The 21,484-nt window shown below is 36.6% G+C and overlaps 1 protein-coding gene across 29 annotated transcripts in view; it reads right to left on the bottom strand.

Annotated features, from left to right (window-relative positions):
• The window catches only part of NRCAM (neuronal cell adhesion molecule), a 61,401-nt gene extending 55,882 nt beyond the window's left edge, over nt 1–5,519 (bottom strand). For 14 of the 29 annotated variants that reach the window (XM_061988587.1, XM_062020508.1, XM_062020556.1 and 11 more), the window contains exons 1-5: nt 5,428–5,519; nt 2,165–2,361; nt 1,741–1,863; nt 1,206–1,376; nt 709–765 (exon numbers count right to left, since the gene is read on the bottom strand). In XM_061988587.1, coding sequence (XP_061844571.1) covers nt 709–765; nt 1,206–1,376; nt 1,741–1,863; nt 2,165–2,303 — 490 coding nt within the window. In that variant the 5' untranslated portion in view covers nt 2,304–2,361; nt 5,428–5,519. The remainder of the gene's footprint in view (nt 1–708; nt 766–1,205; nt 1,377–1,740; nt 1,864–2,164; nt 2,362–5,427) is intronic. The other 15 variants (XM_061988549.1, XM_061988579.1, XM_061988555.1 and 12 more) reach the window with 2 other exon arrangements.
• Between the last annotated feature and the right edge of the window lie 15,965 nt (nt 5,520–21,484).

A 21,484-nucleotide genomic window follows, 5' to 3' on the forward strand; every position in this document is an offset into this window, starting at 1 on the left:
TATCAAGTGGAGAAGCTAGAACCTCAAGCGCTTCCATACTAGTATTGCTCCAAAGTCAGCCTCGCTAAACACACATACACCTGTTCAGGAGGATTTCATGCACAATATGCAAAAGACCATTCCGTGCAGATTAATGTAAAAATCAGCTTAAATACCAGATAAACAAAACTCATCTTTGCCCTTCAAAGTTATTTATACAGATCGTATTAAAATGTTTAGATTTTCATTAATTCCAGTTTTATGTGTATGTTAAAAACTAATGGCGCCTTCAATAAGCTAGTAAATGTGAAGTGCATCTGTTAAATGCTTAATTGTTGTTATTTATTATACAGCATGGGATATTGAATAGTCCTAGTGACAATGAACATACCAAACTGCTAGGTATATTGGAGAGGGAAAAAAAGCAACACAGTATAGAAGCAATCAAATAGAGAATTTTAAGAATCTGCCCCAGTGTGAAAGGACTGATTCATTGTAAGAGTTTAAATTTTTTATGAGCCACACGTTACAAAAGCATTAAAATATTACATATTTGAAAGGATCACACTGTGCAGTCCCTTTCTAAAGCATGTATTATCATCAGCACTAATAGATACCTTTATTAGAAACTGAAAAAGAAGCAAAAGGTTAAGTAGCCATGGAGGTGAAGTTAGTTAACTAAATACTACCGTGAAACAGGGAGTATCAGTGGGGACCAGTGTAACTCACCACCATAAATATCAGTGTCACTCAAATTAGCAGCTATAGTGTCATTCAATGAATCCACTGAAATAAACAGAATATCATGAAGAATGCATACAAGAGGGATAAATCAAAATACTGGGAATCAAAAGGTGATGACATGGCCACGGCGAGTTAATCAAATGAATGATTAATTTGTTTCAATAGTTATAATAATAATAACTTGATAGTCTTGGACATGAAAACTAATATTTTTTACACTGTGTTTTTTCAATATTTCAGAACTTACAAAACATTTTTTCAAAAGACAAAGCCTTATACAGGGAAAAAATGGCAGCTTTTAAAATGAAATACATGTCAGGAAAACCGGAGATTACATTTTAACTTTACACAGTAATGTAATTTCTTACTCTGAATTAAAATGAAAAAAATCCCCTGGCGTAACACTACTTAACTTCGGCAAGTAACTTGAGAATTCAGGATAAATACTATGTCAGTATGTAATTATGCAATGCAATACCTACTTGGAAAGACTTTTACAGAAATGGGTTGCTTCTGCTGTATAGTCTGTGTATGATTAAATCTTGCATAGCAGATATAGTCCTCCCGGGTGTCTTCTGGTTGTACATTAGAAAAATAAAGGTCTCCATTTAGACCTTGGGAAACTCTTTCACTTTGAGGCAGCCTTTGGAAAGCTACAGGAAAACAAGAATATGTTTATCTCAATTACAATGCACACTCCATAATTATGATCTGCAGACTCCAGATTCACTCTGTGACACTGTGGGTTTAGAAATATATAGACCTTTCCAAGTTCCCTCTCAAGCTCCCTTGCTTCCCCAGTGGGTTAATCTACAACTTACATTAAGACCTCCAGCTGCTTTTGGCTTCATACCCCTGGGCTGCATGTCTGCTTGTTTCTTGGCTTCTATAGAAATGGAAATTCCTTGAATTTTAACTTAGAGGGAAACTCCAACCATCTGTGGTCTTGGTAAGTAATGATCAACTATGTAGAAAAACTGCAAAAAGTAAACCAATTCTGCAATAAATCAAACTCACCATTATCCATCCAAAATATTATTGGTGGTGGTAAGCCAACCGGAGGTCTGCAGTGTAGCACTAGTGAATCACCTTCTCGAACCTGATTTGGCTCGAGTTTTTCTTTTGTCCACAAAGGGGATCCTACAGAAAGCAATTTTAACACATGAAAAAAAAAAAAGGAGAATTTAAGGAAGAAATAATCATAACATTCAAAAGAAACAGAACAAATACATGCATCAGAATGTTAAGTCTGATCACATTTATTAAAGATTTAATTTTTGCTCATTTTTTATGATTGCCTTGGAGAAACTGTACAATACCTTCTAACACGATCACTTTGATGATCACAGTTTTAAGACAGGAGGAAAAAATGTGAAAAATTCATAAGAAAACATGTAAACCAAGGTGTTTTGTGTTTTATGAACATGAAGACTTCACTTACTAGAAGGCCTTATAACGATATTGTTGGAAATGGCTGCTCCTCGTTCATTCCTTGCTGTGCACTGGTATACCCCTTCATATGCTTCTGCCTTCCCACCATTCATAATATTTATGACAAGAGTCCCTGAATTTGGTTTCATTGTTACCTGTGCATCTTTATCTATATCAAAATGTGTTCCATTGCGTGTCCAGGAGAAGCTAAAATAATAAAAACAAAACGAAAAGTTTCTTCTTCATTTGCCTCTTGTAGATAGTACAGAAAGAGGAAAAAAGTAATTTTCAATAATACATGGTATTTTTTCTTTAGCAGATAACCCAAACTATATTGGCTAATAAAGCAATAGAGCACTTTTGATTGTAAGAAATCTGGCAATACTTTAAGAGAAAAGGCTTGGATGAACATGTTAAAAGGAGACATTTCAAAGTTAATATAATTTTTTGAAAAAATTACATTGAAATATTCTGAATTTAATACTATCTGGAAAAGAACTGATTTTCTTTCTACTAAGGATGACACAGAAACATCTGTGAGAACTGATATTGCTAAAGCTGCATTAGCATTTCCATTATAAAACGTATTGTTGAAAGAGTTCATATACCTGCCTTTAAAACCTTGCTCTGGGCTGAAACGTGTCATCTCAAGTCCCAGCAGGAGACCATTTCTTTTAATTGGTTTGGCCACTTTAAAGTTCCACAAGTGAATTAAAGACTGTGTGCTAAGTTTGATTTCTTTTCACTACTCTAACGTAACCAACCATGATTCTTTAAATGAAATTTTTCAGTCTGACAACCCATAACTAATCTAGTTAATTTATACTGGTGTTACTTAAAGCGACATATGTTTTAAATAGTATTCACTAATAATGAAGCCTATTAGAACTCATTTAAAAATGTTAAAAAGCAGAGATTCATAGTCCTTATATGATTTACACTACAGTAAACACCAGTTTCTTACTTAAGGTTTGTCAGTGGTTGAAAGTATAGCTACAGAGAGCTAGAGTAGTGCCTGTGACCTGCTGAGCACTCACATGTTCAGATGCTGTCAACAGCAGTTTTCACATTTGGTACATTTTAGCTTCATAATCTTAAACAGAAGCACTAGATTTGCTTACTGGTTAGAATGCTTCCTGAAAGTATAAACTTACACAGAATCACAGAATAGTAGGAGTTGGAAGGGACCTTCAGAGATCACCTAGTCCAATGCCCCTGCAGAAGCAGGTCCACCTACATCATGGTACCAGAAAAGCTCAAATTCTAAGTGATTCAAATTGTGGGCCAACCTTCTGCAGTAGGAGAGCAAGACTGGATGTGCTTCTGCACTGTGTGGTGGGGAAAGAACTGGATCTGACCAGCAGCACTGCACAACACTGCAGTGTTTTGGGAAGACTAGCATGCATAGTGAAGCAACAGTGAACCTTCTTGTAGTTGCAGAATGTGGGGTTTCTGTAATCCGCTGCTATCAATAACAGTGAAGGACATAGGGAACTGTGATGTAGCTTCAAATGAGAGGTGTTAAATGTGGTACAAAATCCTGAATCTGAGATACATGAAAGCCAGAATCTTTGCTGCTCAATCTAGGGGCAGTAGCACATCCATAAACCTTTAAGCCAGCCACTCTCGCCGGTAAGAAGTTACCATATTTGAACAAACAGTTCACACTCTGGACTGAGAAAGTTCATCTTCAACTTCAGAGCTCTTAAACAGCTCAAGTTCCAGTATGCACTTGCAGATCATCAAAAAAAAACCCCACCTTATTAGAAACTGCTACACTTAAATCCTGTCACTTCCTCTGTAGCAGAGGATCAAAGTAAGACATAAATTTGGTGGGGAAGATGAAGCTGTACAGCAGAAAGCCCTGGCACAACTCAGATATGTCAGTCTCATGGACAGTGCTATTGTTCTCTCAGGAACATCCAACCCAAAAAAGACATTTGAGAGAAGTATGTGCAGAAGTAGTACAGATGTCCCAAAGCACACAATAATCATCTGATTCTCCAGATCATCAATACCCAGACTCTTGAGGATGATGTCATGTCTCTTAAATTAAAATGCTGGTAAACATAGCAGCATTATATGACTCCTACCATTAACAGAACACTAGAAAGGGTGACAGCATCACAGATAATCTCCATTTTCCCTCCTCTGCTTCTCAGTAGGATAATAACCATGATCCCAAGGCAACAAGAAGGAATAATGTAGAAAAATTCCAAGTTACTCAGAAAAAATACATTTAATGAACTCTGTCTGTGTCTGAATGAGCAATTATAGACTGACCTTGCTAGTAAGCTGTAGCATAACACTATTGAAAGCAGACAGATGCGTGTTTCTCTTCATAGTCTCTAAAATCAGAAGCAGTTACTAGCAATGTCAGAATGCTTCATGGCCACTGCTGTTTCCAGTGCAGGCAGTCAGTATGTTGAAATGAGTAGTTTTCAAATATTTCAAGATACTGAAACAGGTCCTTAAATGGAAGATGATCAGGAATCTGACCTATACACAAGACTACCACTTCTGTAAAAAGCAAAACTTAAAACTATTAAATACACTTGGAAAATCAAGGCTTCTGATAAAATGCTTATGTACTTCAAGAAAAGTCTCATAAAAGAGAATAACTTACAAAATATTAAATTTATTAGTGATACTCTGAATTTATTCAAGGTCCATTCGAGATATAGCATGCCTCTCAATGTTTTCCACATGCATTTACTGATCTGCTCTTGTAGTAATTGAGTATCATTTTATTGTTAGAGATTGGAGGAGAAAAAAAAAAGATAGCTGCTTGATGATTACAGATAAGTTTAAATGTCAAGTATGAAAAGAGCCAAATTTATATCACTATCTGGTAGCTGTTTAAATTACAAAAGTAAGAGTACGTGTATATTTCGTAGAATCATAGAATGGTAGGGTTGGAAGGGACCTTTAGAGATCATCTGGTCCAACCCCCCTGCAGAAGCAGGTTCACCTAGATCAGGTCGCATAGGAACATGTCCAGGCGGGTCTTGAAGACCTCCAAGGAAGGAGACTCCACAACCCCTCTGGGCAGCCTGTGCCACTGCTCCGTCACTCTCACAGTGAAATAAGTGGAACTTTTTGTGTTCCAGCTTCATCCCATTACCCCTTGTCCTGTTGCTAGCTACAAACTTTCTGTCTGTGCAAGCACATACCTAGGCATATACTTATCTGTTAGTTTACAAAAGTTACATTACTCTTTCCTAGTTTTCCTATGCTGTTAGGCCAACAAAATCAGAACAAAAGGCTACTAACCTAGGAGGTGGTTTTCCTTTTGCTTCACATTGTATTACAATATTCTCTCGAGGGTCAACAATGTAATCTTTTGGAGATTGCTGAGTTATCGTAGGAGGTTGTGACACTTCATTATAAAATACAAGAAACAGAGAGAAATTTAACAATATTTTCAAAGTATCAGCCATACGTTTTTTGTAAGCCAACAGAACTGCAAACAGCAATCAAATCATTGACAGAAGAGAGGGATTCTTTGTGGGACTCTTTCATCTTTTATACTAGGAGGCTGAAGCCTTCCACTCTTGTAAATCAGGGTAGCTATACTACCTTCCAACTGAGCTATGCTGATTTATAGTGGTTGAAGATCTTGGCAAAAAAGAAATAATTAATATCATTTTTATGTGTCAGATTTCAACAGATTTTCCCCAAACTAAAGGAAACAAAAATTTTAAGTCTGACACATCCTGAATGAGGAGTTATGAGACATATACCCACACAAAATGGTTTTTACCACTAGAAGGAAAAAAACCCACATTGCTTTGTATTTCTAAGCATTTTATATATTTCCATATTCTCCGCGAGTGTAAACTTTTCACACATTTATTGCATTTAACATACTGAATTAATCCACAAAGCATGCTTTTAGGAGCTACTTTTCAGGAGTAAAACATGTGTTATAAATAACATAAATAACCAGTTTCCAAATTGAGTAAACACGTAGGAAAAGTCTAGCATTGAGTCTCTTTTAAAAAAACTCAAGGAAAGTATAGTCAATCTTGTGAAATGCCCCAGGAGATGCAAAGACTTGACATATATGAATTATCAAGTAGATTACAATAACCAGCAGGATACAGAATTTATTCACTTAACAGAGTAGTTAATGGCTGCCTATTTAAACTAAATTATAATCTGTTTACCGTTATCTATGTCCATTTTTGCATTTAAAAAAAAAATCCTGTTTATGATATTTAGGTAGTGAAAAGGGGGTCTTCCTCAACACTATTCACCTGTGTAGTGTCAGTTAAAGGAACCAGTTAATAACATGTCTGTGAACATCACTGTCAAAATCTTGTAAACTATCTGTCCAGCAATACATTTTGCTGGTACTTTGAGGTCATGTCTAGCCACTTCAGCAAAATACTTCAATCATTACAGTTAGCTGTGGTCTCATGCCTGACTCTACCCAGTTAAAATTTTAAAATTGGTATTTTTCTTTGAAGTCTTCCCTAACATTATATATAAAGTACTCTGTTGCACAGAAAGAGGTAGCCATCTGTAAAGCCCAACCCACAAGAAAGAGTCAGGAAAAAAATCAGATAATGGAATCAATGAAATATAGCAACTAAGCAGAACAGAACAGGCCATGCAGAGATGGGTTTTGCTCCTCTTCCTCAGTACAGAGAGGAGAGTGCTTAAAAGAGAAAGGTGACAGTTTCACATGGTGATGATTTTTTGTGTACTTCTTTAGAGAGGCACTTCAAAGAAAGACCTTTTTTTTTCTCTCAGAGGCAGTACACATCAGATGCTTCCTTGCAAAAAGCAAGCATACTCTCAAAAGGGATATGATATGAACGCTGCCCAACGCATACACTATTCCATCTGATGCACATCAAAGACTGAAGTCTCCACTCCTGTGGTACGCACTGAACTTAAAGTTACTAAATTAACTATGACACTAGAGCTGAGTTAGGAGATACCATAAAAGACGAGGGCTGCTTAAACAACTGCATCCACTGTTTTTTAAGGATATAAAGTATCTCCAACTCAGATAAGTAAAATAGTACATAAGCACATATATTCTGATGAATTTTCTTTTTATCAGGTATATTTACTCCTGAAAGTAGCAATAACACACTGCTTATGCTGATAATAAGTAAAGATTTTAATATTCAGATGGCATACAACCAAAAATCAAACAATTAATTTGTTCAAAATATCAGAACATCAATTTATGTACAGGAGTATTTTCTGAGCACTGCATGCACAAAACTTTCAGCTACAACAAACAAAATTATCAACAAAATGTCAGAAAACCACGTTTTTGCACTGCAAATTCAATTTGCAATACAATCAGTATTAATGTTTAGCAGCACACAGCCTAGTTTTTTGTGGACGGGAACTTACATTCTTCTAGAAGTTTTGCTTTTATTCCCCCATCAGAATCAGCAGTTGAATGGACAAATGAAGATTAAAGAGAAACATTTGTTAGTTAAAAGAAAATTAGCATTTTTGAGAGGGAAGATAAGTATCTCTGACAAATACATTGGTCACCATTAAAAAGAAAACATTTTAAATATTTAGCACTGTAAACCATGCCTGAAATTCCAGCCATGAATTCCATTGTGTCAGATATTACTACATTTATTTTGAAGTTCATGGTATGAGAAAGCTTTCCAAAGTGTTGACTTTTTAAGGGCAACCGTGATATGTGATTTTTGTCTTTGCAAGGACACAAAACACTGGTACTGAGGAGACAGCAAATCAGAATTAATGGAGAGCACGGCCCTCATGCTGCAACCAAAATCAATCCACTCATATGATCATATGGAAGAACAAAGAGCATGCTTCAGGCTAAAATTACCCTTACAAAGAGGAAAGCACCTAATTCTACTCAGCAGACATGCAATCCCTTTGTGCTTCAAAAATAACTGAAACAAAAATTATCTTAGTTGTCACTCTTTATTGCACACTTTCAATATTTTGCACATATGTCTCCTCATCCATAATGTTTTCAAACAAGATAAACTGATTCTGGTCATCTGCATTGCCAGTCATCTTTTAACTACTTTGAGACAGACAAGAATAGGAACTGCTAACTTGGATGAAACCTAAAGGTTCAACTAATCAAGTCTCTGTGGTGGGTATGTAGGGAAGACCCACAGAAAATATAAGCCCTTTCCTTGTGGTACCCTCCCAGAGTCCATTCTAAAAATTATTTCTGAAAGCAATAACATCATTATAGATGTAATTTTGGTTAATATTACTTTTGGCTTCAAGTACATGACTTGCTCAGGTCTAAAAAAAATATTAAATATTACATAATAGGCACAAGGTAATTGAGAGTTAACATGATACATCTGAAAGAGTTTCTTATTTTTGTCTATTGGTGTATTTCTGGTTATTTTAACCTCTATTTATATCTCTATATAAAGATATTAAAGTGGTGCAAATTTTACATTAGTTCCTAAACTATAAGATGGGTTTAAAACACTACTTCTAGCCTGCAAAAATTTTTAGGGTGAAAAATTTTGGAAAAAAAGATGTTATTTCACCAAACTTTTAAAGCTGTCTTTAAGTCACTGTTTATTCCTCTAAAGGCATTCACAGCACAAGTCTGATGTGATTCAGTTTTATTGATCTTGTTACAGAAATACAGGTCCTTGATTTGAGAGGCTTCTAAATGTGCATAGGGAAAAAAAAAACAAAGCAGTTTAAATTTACATCAATGATTATTTAAAAAAATGCATTTATGGAAAACAGGAAGGTATCAAAAACATGGGGGTAAAGAAAGCCATGCGGATTAGTGTCATAGGTAAATTTACTGATGTATTAATCCATCAATTTAACACCATCCCTAATGTTCTCTTCTCTGGCAATTAGTTTAACAAATGACTAGTTACTGTGATGTGCAACATGGTTCACTGAATTCTGAAAATGTGACCATGCTTATCTTAAGAAGAAAATAACAACTTGAAGCATGAATAATTTCACAACATTAACAATTAGAGCTATACAATGCAACAGCTACCATTGCTTCTGTTTCAGAATGGAGTGCTACTTTCAAGTTTCCCCACTAACACAGTCTTGTATTAAGCCAGAATTTCAGATCCTGTGATTTCCCCTCTTCCAGATGTTTCCTCAGTGGTTGATTATAGAATCATTATACTAGAGTTCCCTGCTCAGCATACATGCTGTTAACTTAAAGTCGGGTACTTAAGTGTTTTCAGACACTGCTTAGGAAACCTAGGAGCCCAACTTACTCTTCTGGAGTAAGATGCTTCCAGTGTCTGAATTTAAGCTATTTGAATATTTTCCTAGATGTCATATCAGCTCCAGGAAACCTCTATTATGAAGATAAGGGTGAATGTTTACAGCAACTATGAGTTGTCCTGGGGCTTTCAGCAAATTGTCAATATGAACTTAATTTCACAAATAATTAGCATTTAAAATAATTAGCAGAGAGCTTCTCTGTCCTTCTTCATTTTCATCAAATTAAGTGCTCAATAAAGGCACATAAAAGTGTGAGTATTCATAAGAATCCTATGTTAACTCTTCTCAAGTGAACAATGTAATTTCATATGCACAGTTTTTTAAAATTTGTGTAACTATTCAGAATGTCCTGACTAAAATGAGCAAACATACTTCGTGTTTAGCTCCATGTTGAAATTATCTTCATCTTCCTATACCAAAATTATTTAACTAATCTTCCATTATTCTGCACTTATTTAGCAGGTTAATACTTACAGTCAAGAGGTACATCCAGTGCAGAAATCATTTGGCAAAGAAAGAGGACCAAGGAAGCCTTGCTTGCAGATACGCTTTTCTTTTTCATCATGATTTTGGGCTGTATTGAGTAAATCACACTTGAAGAATGAAGCTCAACTTCATCAGACTAGGTAGCTTGGCATAGTTATGTAAATATAGACAAGAAACCTGATAAATAAAAATAAGAGAAAGACAATATGTAGATAATAGAGAGTTGAATTATCACATCTTAATAATATTATGAAATACCATCGGTCTACAGACTTTATCCAGGGTAATAGTTACACCATGTGCTGTAATGAAATCCAAGAAGAGATCTACAAGTTCTTAGGACACTTTCCTACAGAAGTTAGTGAACAACTATAATTTTGTTGAATGGAAATACAAATGCTTCTTCTAAGAAGGATAAAGCATAAGTCCAGCTAGTTAAAAAAGGCTATATACTAAAGTTAATAGTCCTCTCAAGTAGATTTAGAAGATTAAAGGTCTGAATTGTCTACCTAGTCTCTTTTCAAACACTCTGAAAAATTCTTGGAAAGAGTTATTTTAGGCATCTATTCCTATGAAAACATGTCTGGCCACAAATTTTTTAAGTAAACTGTGGGCTTTCCTGCAGCTTTGAGTTAGGTTTAGTTAGCTTCTCCCTGCTTTGGAATTCTTTCTAATAGACCACTGCAGACTGAATACAGAAGACCGCGGACTGCCACATTGTTGTGCTAGTTAATGTACTGCATAGGAATCTGGGATCCTATTCCCAGATTTCTGATTCCACTCAAAATCCACAATATTGAAATATTTTATCATTTCTAGCCTGAAACCAAAATTTAATTAACTGGCAGCACACTATCAAACTCTCTTCTCCTCCTTTCCTGTGTGAAGAGGTGGAAAAAATTAAACTCAAGCGATATCTGTTCTTTGAAATGTGCTAAAATGTGCTAGATTTTTCCCCTCAACCAAGCATGACAGATTCTGTTAGCCATGGTAGAATGATTCTAGCTCCCTCCTTATTTTTACTGGACCAAGCTCTAACTCAGAAGAATGTTGAAAGACTGAAAACTAGCTGCCTGTAAGTCTCATCATCATCGTGGTGACCTACAAAGAGCTATAAGAACATCACCTTTAGAAATTCAAATGGTACTTCTCAGTAAATGGGACGCTGATAGAGCGTTCCCAGAAAAGTACTATCAGAAAGTTCTCAGTGATCAGCATTAGTTTACCTTGAAGAGAGCACTTCCTCAGCTATGTCCACAGATGTTAAAACAAAACGGCTATAAAGTCCACAAGGACAGTTGCAAAAAAAGCAGCTGCCTTACAAATGTTAAATAAAGAATTACTTGTGCTTCCTGAACTTAAACCAGTCTATGCTAAGAATTTTCCTCAATCTTCGGATTACAGAAGAAATGTTGTCTCTTAATTGCTGCTGTAGATGGTCTTTCATATAGTCTTTTGAGTGGAAATTGGACTTTGAAACCAGAACTGAGGTATAGAGCTCAGCCTCTCATCTTAACCAGCACATCAAACTCTCTGATTCTTACTGTCGCTATCTATAACATAAAAGTTTGTTTCATAGATGTATTGCTCCTTGGAGCTCTTGGGAACTGCTGAATGAGGCACAACATGAGAGAGCAAATTTTTATTCACATTCAAAACTATCTAGAGTACTGCACACCATAACGAAACAACCAAGTATTTGTCACAGCAGATCAAAATTCATCAGATGACAGAACATCTGAGTTCTAGCCTTTGCATAATTATTTATACAAACTGGAACTGCAGAAGCAGAAATGTTGCCAAACCAAACTCCAAAATACCCAGAATGGGGTTAAGGCACATAGCAGGGAAGAATAACCAGTAGCCAGACTTTCCTCGGAAAATAAACTGGACTTTCCTAAATTTTAAATGAGTACCCTAAAGCACTGACAGTTTATCTGGTGAAGGGGAGAAGAGTTCCTTCCATCCTGCTTTTGGTACATACAGTTTCCTGTGTTCCTGCTGCAGTAAGGGGAAGGAGAAAGGCTTCTCTTGAAAATGCCTGGGAGCACTCTAGTGTGTTTCCTGTGATGAAGTGCTCTCCAGTAGAGCGACTACAGCTGCCTGCTCTTCTCCAGTTAAACTAGATTCTCACACTTAATGTCATCTCCTCATTATAGCATCACTGCAATCAGCAAGGTGCCCTCTCTATACAATATGTTTGACCCAGGATTTATAGGATAATCTTTGAAGTATTCTACAAGTGAACCTTGACTTTTATTGTTTCTTCTCCAAGTAAAATTTCAGTTCCCCTTATGAAACTGTGAGAACCTGATTATCCACTTTATTGCCTTGTTCTTTCAACATGTAAAATGAGTATTGCAGTGATTTGAGAGTATTTTAAAATTAAATTGCATTCCCTTTGAACAAGTACAAATGAATATGCAAGAAGTGGCAAATCAGGCATGTGCAATTCAAGTGATTGTGAAAGTAATACCCTTGAGAAAAAGTCTCACATTGTCTACCTCTGCTACTACCGCTTTCCAGTAGGATACCTATTGAGTCTACTACTGTGATGTCTGCATATAATGTGGGAATTCAACAGGCAGAGGGAATTATAAAGCTGAGCTTGCACACTGACTTTGACCTTCTTCAGAGAGGCAATGTGCCCAGTTGTTTTGTGACAGAACATACTTAACCAGAAATGATTTTAGGTTTGTCAGCATAACTGGGTGCTCTTGTTGAATACATTCAGTGTTAAATCTGACATAATTTAGTATGAATATAACAGCTGCTGAGTAGAACTAAACACTGCTTTGACATAATATTATCTGCTACAAAATAAGGACAGGCCTCTAAGTGCAGATCAGTGTAAAAGCTTCAATTTCAAAACTTAAAATATTTATACAGCAGATTGCCTCATCCTCCAGATAATTTATTTAAGATATCTTGTAACTCAGACATTTTGTCCTACCCTTTTCACAGGAAAACACATCAATTTTGACAGCTCATTCAGGAGTCCATTCACTAATTTCTACAAAATAAGATTCTCTATACCTGCATCTGTCTCACATATGTAACAAATATCCTCTGTGCTTCTTGCTGAGATGCTGTAAAATATGGACTAAAAGTTGAAGCTACAGTGTAGCAAACAGAAATTGAGGTAAAAGTGAATGTATACGCAAAGTATAATAATATTTTATCACAAAGCATGACATCAGATTTCAAAGTGAGTTCTTTTACGTATGCAAAAGAACATAGCTCAAATGAGCATACAATTTTTTTGCCACTTACTTAAAAAAATGATAGTGCTACTTTTTACAGATGAGCTACAGAAAGATGACTAGAAGAATGAAAGCATCAGTGAGTCTGAGGTAGGATATCTGGCAGAAACACAAAAGAGTTTGGTGCCAGTGATCTCTTCACTGTGACTCAAATGTCTGGACACTTTTGGCTAAAACAACAAAAACAGATACTCTGAAAAGACTGAAGGAGATAGGAAAAACATCCCACTTATGGAAAGGATCATCTGGAATGCAGAATTCAAGATTCCTTTTCATATTATAATTCAAATAGGATAGGACCCTTGTCCTTGATTTTAAGATCTTAAGAGCAAACAAATCACAGAATCATAGTATCATTTAGGTTGGAAAAGAACCTTAAGATCAAGTCCAATCATTATTCCAGCACTGCCAAGCCCACCACTAAACCATGTCCCTCAGTGCCACATCTACACATCTTTTAAATACTTCCAGGGATGCTGACTCCCCATCTCCCTGGGCAGCTTGTTCCAATGTTTGACAACATTTCCAGTGAATAAAATTCTCCTAATATCAAATCTAAATCTTCCCTGAGGAAACTTGAGGTTATTTCCTCTCATCTTTGCTATCTTGGAGAAGAATCTGACACACCATGGCTTACATTCTTCCCCTCTGAAGAACATCTCCATACCACCCTTGCACTGTGCTACTCCCTGAATCACGTCCAGGCATTGTCTGGATGAGTTAAAGTTGGCCAAGTTCAAAAAGGTCTCTAGGAATGTGAATTGAAATTAAGGTCAATGTTAGAAATGTGAAAGAGTTATAAAACTACAAGAAGGAATAACTAGAATATTTCACACACATTAATGAAAAAAAGCATCCTCTTCTATGTAGTCATGACTAAATTAATGGGGGAAAAGTTAGACACTGCAAACGAGAGGAAAATTACCATTGAGCAACACCTTGTATTTTTTTTCTTACAGTGAAAGACAGATACAATTAGGATACAGGAAAAAAAAGCAGTTTTCAAGGAAATTTGTTTCAAAGCATCTTTATATAAAGCTCCATAGAAACATTAAAAGCAATTTCAAATTATGTAAATGGATTTAATGAATTGTACATAAAAAAGAGTGTTGATAATACATATATTTAGTTTTATATTTTTAACAGATAAAAAGAACAAAATGCTTTTGAGGACAACTACAATATTCTTATCACTTAATGACAGATCTTGATAGGGCTTATGTATTTTACACAACTGTGCTAATTATGCAAGATGATTTAAAATATTTTTGAACAAATGGTTTAAGATTTCACGCTTCTTTTTTAGTTTATCTAGCATTTACAGTTAGAGGTAACATTAAAATATCAGATTGAAAGCAATTACTTCATTTAAAATATTTCAAATACAAACAAACAACAATGCACTTAACATTACACTACCTGTCATACACATAGTGCTAATAGAAACAATAATGCTATTTAGATAATGCCTTTGTTTTAGCTATTTCTATGGATGTACCATGACTTTAAATAGACTAAAATGAGTTGACAGAGCTCAGTCCTATTTGAAGTCCCGCTCTTAAATAATCATGTAGTCTATTCAATACTTACTGGTTTGTTTTCCCCACCTGACTCTTACCTATTAGATGTAAATTGTCCAAGGTATGGCCTATTTACAGGTAGGTGGTCTTAATCTACTTACAACAGGACATATAGCTGAATATAAGCATACACAAAAAGAAATTATTTCAAAAACTTTCCAAAATACATCTAGTTAGAACCATTCTATTCCTCCAGAACTCTGGAAAACACCATACAGCTTTCCTCCAAATTATTCATTGGTTACAGTCTACTATAGATTTATCATTCAAAGTCATCAGGGAATACTAAATCATCTTCTCTGACCTCCTGCAAAGGTTAAGCACATTGCTTTGTTTTGGCTACATCATATATGCTGTGGGGACAGACAATTAAAGAAGACTGGATTAAGAATAAATTATGCAGACAGAACTCCTGAATTTTACAAAAGACTTGTAAGGACTATTTCAGATGCTGCAGGTGCTTCTTAGTGTTAGATGGTTACATGTGCTTTAGCCGTTTTTAGGCTTTTTTGACAAAGGCAGATAGCAAAGCTGTGTGCTGCACTCTCAGTGTTCTTAGCAGTTCCATATACAGAAAAGAATCATCAGCCTAGTCATGTTCCTGGACTCCCACTACACAGTACATTCCAATTCTGGCTGCCAGACCGTACTTCAGCATTCACACTGGTGTCCTTCCTTCCCACCACCCAGACACAATTTACAGTCTCTCTACTCTCATCCTCTATTTTCCAATATGGGAAAACCACTTATCCTATAGTAAGATCCACTAGTTGTTTTTCTAGTTCGTTAAAGTCTGGTGTGTTTCATTATACAGTGCATTTTACATTTCACATTGGCAACAAGTCACTTTTCAAAGTCTATTACATTGACAGCATCATTTTACCAAACCTGTGATTTTATCAAATATCAAAAGATTAAAATCAAATTTTTGTCAATCATTTGTTTCTCAAGCTTTGCTTTCCATAAAACTATGTTGAGTAGAATTAATTTTACTCACGGCCTTTAATTCCCTGTCAGCTGAATCCCCAATCAGCTTTTTCCATATGTTCACTGTGATTTATATCAGGCTATATTTACTCTGCTCAATCTGCTTGTCTACTCTGAATCTGGGCAGAACACCAGCTTTTTTCCAGTCTTAAAGAACATGTTAAAAATGAAAACCGGTGAACTAGAAATCTCCCTTCCCTTGGCTCCTCTATAATACACAGGCAGATCCATTGCAACAGACTTGCTGACTAAAAATACCTTTAACATACATTATTTCTTAGCTATTAATGGTTACTATGACTACAGCTCTCCATCCTAACATGATGCATCATACTTTTTCTTTCAGTTCATCATGTTACTTGCAATCATAAATCAATAGCAAGAAAATAAACTGCTGGTGAAGTAGGTCACAAAGCAGCACTAATCCTGTTTCTGCTCTTAAATCTTGGTCCTGTAAAACTAAACCAAATAGTTGTCTGCTTGTCTGCCCCATGGCAATGGCCAACACATCTGCCATGAGAATAGAAGCTCTTTCACACAAGTATTAGTACTGACTGTGTATCTCCCAGCACAATGAGATCCAATCACTTCTAGCGTAACTTCAGTATCAACCACTGAATTAGCAGTGTAAACCAGCTTCATTATCCATCCATTTTTGCATTGCTACTGGACTGAGCTTGTACCAGCTCACTTGACACATGCCCAGCTGATGCTAATTTGCGTGAGGTCGACTCCTCCAGTGCAACCAGGACTGAGCAGTGTCCTACAAGGGCATGAATGTTTAGGGTCTAACTAAGTATATTTAACAACAGATCTGTCCTCAAACGGTGTTTATTGGGTGAGGTGGGGATATAAACAAAGCTATGTCCGTTTGGTTAATTCTGTAAAACATCCTCCTTCCATTCACCCACAGAATGGGAGATAGAAGGAAACTCTCAGGTTCCAGGTCAGATTTGATCTTTTCTACATTGCTAAGGCACAGACAATCTGATCTTGTCTTGTTTACTTGTTCATGAGGGTATTTTGGTTTTTGCTTTTTTTTAAATCTCAAAATATTTTTCCCTTTCCCTTTTTTGAGTCCTTAGTGTTCTTCCTGAACACTATAAAAATTTATAGCTGCTAACTGTAGCTCATTGGTAAATCACTATGAGCACTGGGATACAGCTAAAAGACCAAGGATATAGGTCCTTAAAAATTCCAGTCAGCAAGGTCTTATTTCAGTTGTCTGCTACAGGAGTACAAATGTCACATCCTAGGAGTGTCCAAAAATGCAGGGTAAAAAACTCAACTAAGTATGGTGTTCAAATGTCTAATTGAGGGCTGTAGGCAAGCCTGTAGACTCAGTCATGATGTACAGACTTGAATCTCCTCTTGAGAGCAGCCACTTAAGAGTTGATTTTTTTAAAGACTGGATCAGGGCTTGTACTTTTGCAGTTGTCTTACATATTCCCTGAGGACCTATACTAACTAGATTTGGCACTTCTGAGGATTTAAACAGAGGAGCACTTACTTTCTAGATCCTGCTCAGATTAAATTATAAGCTGCTTTGGCTGGGGTGATTACATACATGGCAGAGTAAATCTATGGACAGCCCCAGACAGGGAGGTAAACCTAGTAAACCTGGCAAGTTTAGATGCCTCTAGAGTCAAATCAGCAGCTAAAGAGCATTTTTGAATTGCAAATTTAAACTCAGGCAACTCAATCTTGCTTGGGTGCTTTGTGGTGTCATAAATTCTTGACTGGATTTAGTCTTTTTCATCTTTTTTACCTGCTCACTTACAACAGGAGACGGAATGGAGCATAGAAATAATGGTTCAGTGCCATTTATTTCAGTAGTCCTTTAAGTCTTTGCAGCCTGAACAAATATACTTCATCTCTTATGCAAGTATACATGCCTAATTTGCTGTCTGAATCAAGGACTTAGCTGAAATGCCTGAATTGAGTGCAACTTTCCAAATCTGTGGAAGACTATGGGTTTACACAGAAGGAAGTAAAATCAAAATTTGCATAGGTTTAGAGACATATAGTTTGTGTTGAAGAGAATCACTAAATATGGCAATCAAGAGGAGTAAAGATTATCCAATTTTTGGTGAGAAATCAGAGTGAATGAGAAAAATTAAGGAAACACATTTTTACAGCACCAGGAAGTTAAAAACAGGTACCCACACGATAGTATCATTTGGATAGCTCTTCAGACTATGCTTTGACATTTGCAGAAGTATGCAAATGATCTAGTCACTCATTAAGTCCACTTTCAGATATGTAATTCAGACTGAACATGAAGATGACAAAGATTTTCAAGTAGCCCATCTCTTTCCCTCAGAAAGGTTTTCCGATAGACCAAAACAGTGCTTATGAGAAAAAAGTCTAAGAATCATCAGCCTACTATGACAGTCATACCGTACTGTGCAAACAGAACCAGAAGGAAAACTGCAGACTGGGCAGAAGGAAAATGCACCATCATCCTGAGTGAAGACTCCCAGTTTAATGACTACAGTTAGCTCCTTGTAAATATGCAAAAGGGATGCTCAGCTGAAATGCTCCCTGAAATGTTAATTTCTTTACCCAGGAGATATAATGAAAGGAGGGTTTTTTTTCCTTTTTTTTAACCCACCAGAATTCAGAGCAAAGGCTTCAGAGAGCTCACTTAGGAGAAGGCAATACATTCTCCATTACTCTGGTTAATTACCTTCTTTGCATCCCTACAGCTAACCCCAAAAGCAGCATCTGTCCAGCATTCCTGTAATCCTGGAGATACTCTTGTGAAAACCATACTGTGCAAAAGAGCAGAATCTGATTCAAAGACTGGGAAACTCCTCCCTTTGGGAAATAGAGCAGAAACCACTCATATTAGCATGAAATGCCAGAATAGTTATGCTAGGGAGGAGGTCACTCAGAATAGAGACAGTGCCAGAAACTGAGGACTAAGGCATTCTGTCAGATATAAAACCCTAACAAGTACATGAACAAAGGAGAGTAAACAGAGCTGAGGGAACAAACTGTACTAACTTCAGCTAGCTGCCCTGGGTAGATTTTTCAGAAATGGGGGCTGAGAACTAGCCATCTATGTGTAACATCTATTTAACAGGCAAAAGTTAGCATGTTTGCTGCTTTAATTAATTATGCTAATGGAGTTAAAAATATATTGGTTAGCTTGCAATCTCTGCCCACCATTTAAAATGGAAGTGAACTGAGAGCTCAGATACAAGCATTTCCATGCTTTAGAAATATCTCTGCCTTTCTAAAAGTGCTAACAATGTTCATGATGACTATAGCTATGCAAATCAGGTCTGTCCCTACTTTAAACAACACTATCTCATGCCATGTGAGACTTAAGCAAACAAACAAAGTCTTTAAAATTTATTTGTAGATATCACCAGTGTTGTGCCACATTTCATAACCAGGTCACTATGCTCAGGTATGCTCCCGAGGAACATCCATGCAGAGATGACTACTGCCCTAACAACAGGCAGAACGACCTTGCCAATTGTGAGATTTTCTGACTTTATCACTTCTTTACAAGAGTATCTGTAGTTCTCCCTCACTCTCACATAATTTAGAAAAAATAATTTAGAATAATGTATTAACCTGTAGAGCATTCAGTTCCCTAAATATATAGGCCTCTGTGGACACTGTGGAGACCTGGAACTGGGGCTGTTTAGTCCAGAGAAGAGGAGACTGAGGGGAGATCTTATTAACATTTACAAATATCTAAAGGGTGGGTGTCAGGAGATTGAGACATCCATTTTTTCTATAGTAGCTACCAACAGGACAAGGGGTAATGGGATGAAGCCAGAACACAAAAAGTTCCACTTAAATTTAAGAAAAAGCTATTTTACTGTGAGGGTGACGGAGCAGTGGCACAGGCTGCCCAGAGGGGCTGTGGAGTCTCCTTCCTTGGAGGTCTTCAAAACCCGCCTGGACATGTTCCTATGTGACCTGATCTAGGTGAACCTGCTTTTGCAGGGGGGTTGAACTAGATGATCTCTAAAGGTCCCTTCCAATCCCCACCATTCTATGATTCTATGAGTATACAAGGCAAGGCCTGCCAAGGACACTGCAGCGAACAATGACACAACCTCATACTCTGTCATCAGAGTTTGGAGCTGCCTTAGTTGGCACTCATGGAAACAAAGGTGATGTGGTTTCTCCCACTGCCCATGAGCAGGACACAGAATGGTCTGGATGAAGTGTCTTCTGCCTCCAAATGTACAATAATGTACAAAAATGTACATAATCCCACATAAGATGGCAGATTGACCCAGAGAGTGGACAAGGCAAAAGTTTCTTTGAGCTTGGAGCTGAGAAGAGGATGACGAAGTACAGCAGCAAATGTTGAAGCAAGATACTGCCATGGGATTGAGAAGATACTAGATAAATAGTACATTTTACGTTTTTCTAGATGGAGGGCGAAAGGCTAGAAGAAAAGAAAGTGTGTACATATTTACAGACATCAAGGTTGGAATTACATTTTAAAATTGTATATACCTACGGTCAGATGCAGAGAAATTGAAAGTATTCAACATGATATTAACATGAAAACAGAAAAAAAAGAATTCCAGGAGAATGTTGAAAGCCACAGTTGGGAAGATGGTCTGCAAAAATCCAGACTCTGTAACAGCCTAGTGGTTTGTACATGAATATTTGCTAGAGCTCTGCCCGTGTCTACAGTAAACCCAGAGTGACAAGTTGTTTCAGCAGTGGTATCACCTTTAAACAAGGACTACAAGAGCGTAACAGGTATTTCACAGGAAGAAAGAAGGGAAAGGTGAAAAAACCAATGCTGCAGTCATTAGGGAAGATGTAAAAGCATTAAGGCCTGAAAGTTTCAGATCCACTGTGGATCCATTGTTAGGGTAAACTCCAGAAAATCTGATGTATATAGAGATTTCAGCACAGCCTGCTGTGACTGTCACCACCCTGACTTCTCACCCTGAGGTACAAATCATGGGTATCCCTCCTCCTCAAACAGCTTTTGTTTTACTCAGCTCTATTGCCAGACAAACAAAAAAGTGAACATTTTTAGTTCAGCACACAAAGAGCACCTCGGATGAAACCATCAGAAGCAAAGATGACATTTGGATGAAGCAGCACTTCACTTGTTATTACTTTCCCCTGCAGTCATTCCATTTATTCCTGTATTTTTCTTGTTTTAAACAAACAATGTGATTTTAGCCAGTTTTATTGCTACTGACTGTAAAACCCCATCTCTCTAAGTACACAAATTGATGGGTCTACTTTTTTGTTGTTGTTTTATTGAGACAACTTCAAATAACAGGCCCAATGCACTAAAATTCATATTTTTAGGATTCGTCTCTCATTTTGCTGGTGTTATTCAACCAAATCTGCCACTGACTTCGTCTGAACTTGTCTTGATTAAAACTCTTCATTTTAAGATCTGTTCTATCCTCTAACCATCTCCTCATCTCTGCATTAACCCCCCCCAAAAAATACTAATATTAAAAAATATAAATGAAGAGTTTATTATTATGTGTTTCATGTTTCTGGTAATGTGGAGAATTTCTCTGCTATTACAATGTTAAAGGAATAATATGGCTTTTTAATTAAATGTATTTTTAATTTTAATATATCAAAAATAAAGCCCTGCAGCTTAATTCTCACAATAAATCTTGCACTTCTAATAGAGTTTTAAAACACCCTTATCAAACTGAAACCTCCTCAATAACATGTGGTAACTGATATTCCCATGCTGTTGCCCTCTCACTTGAAATATAGTTTATATGTTAAGAATATTTTCAATTTTCTGTTTAA

The sequence above is a fragment of the Colius striatus genome, chromosome 1, assembly GCF_028858725.1.
Source record: "Colius striatus isolate bColStr4 chromosome 1, bColStr4.1.hap1, whole genome shotgun sequence".
In the NCBI taxonomy this organism is placed as follows: domain Eukaryota; kingdom Metazoa; phylum Chordata; class Aves; order Coliiformes; family Coliidae; genus Colius; species Colius striatus.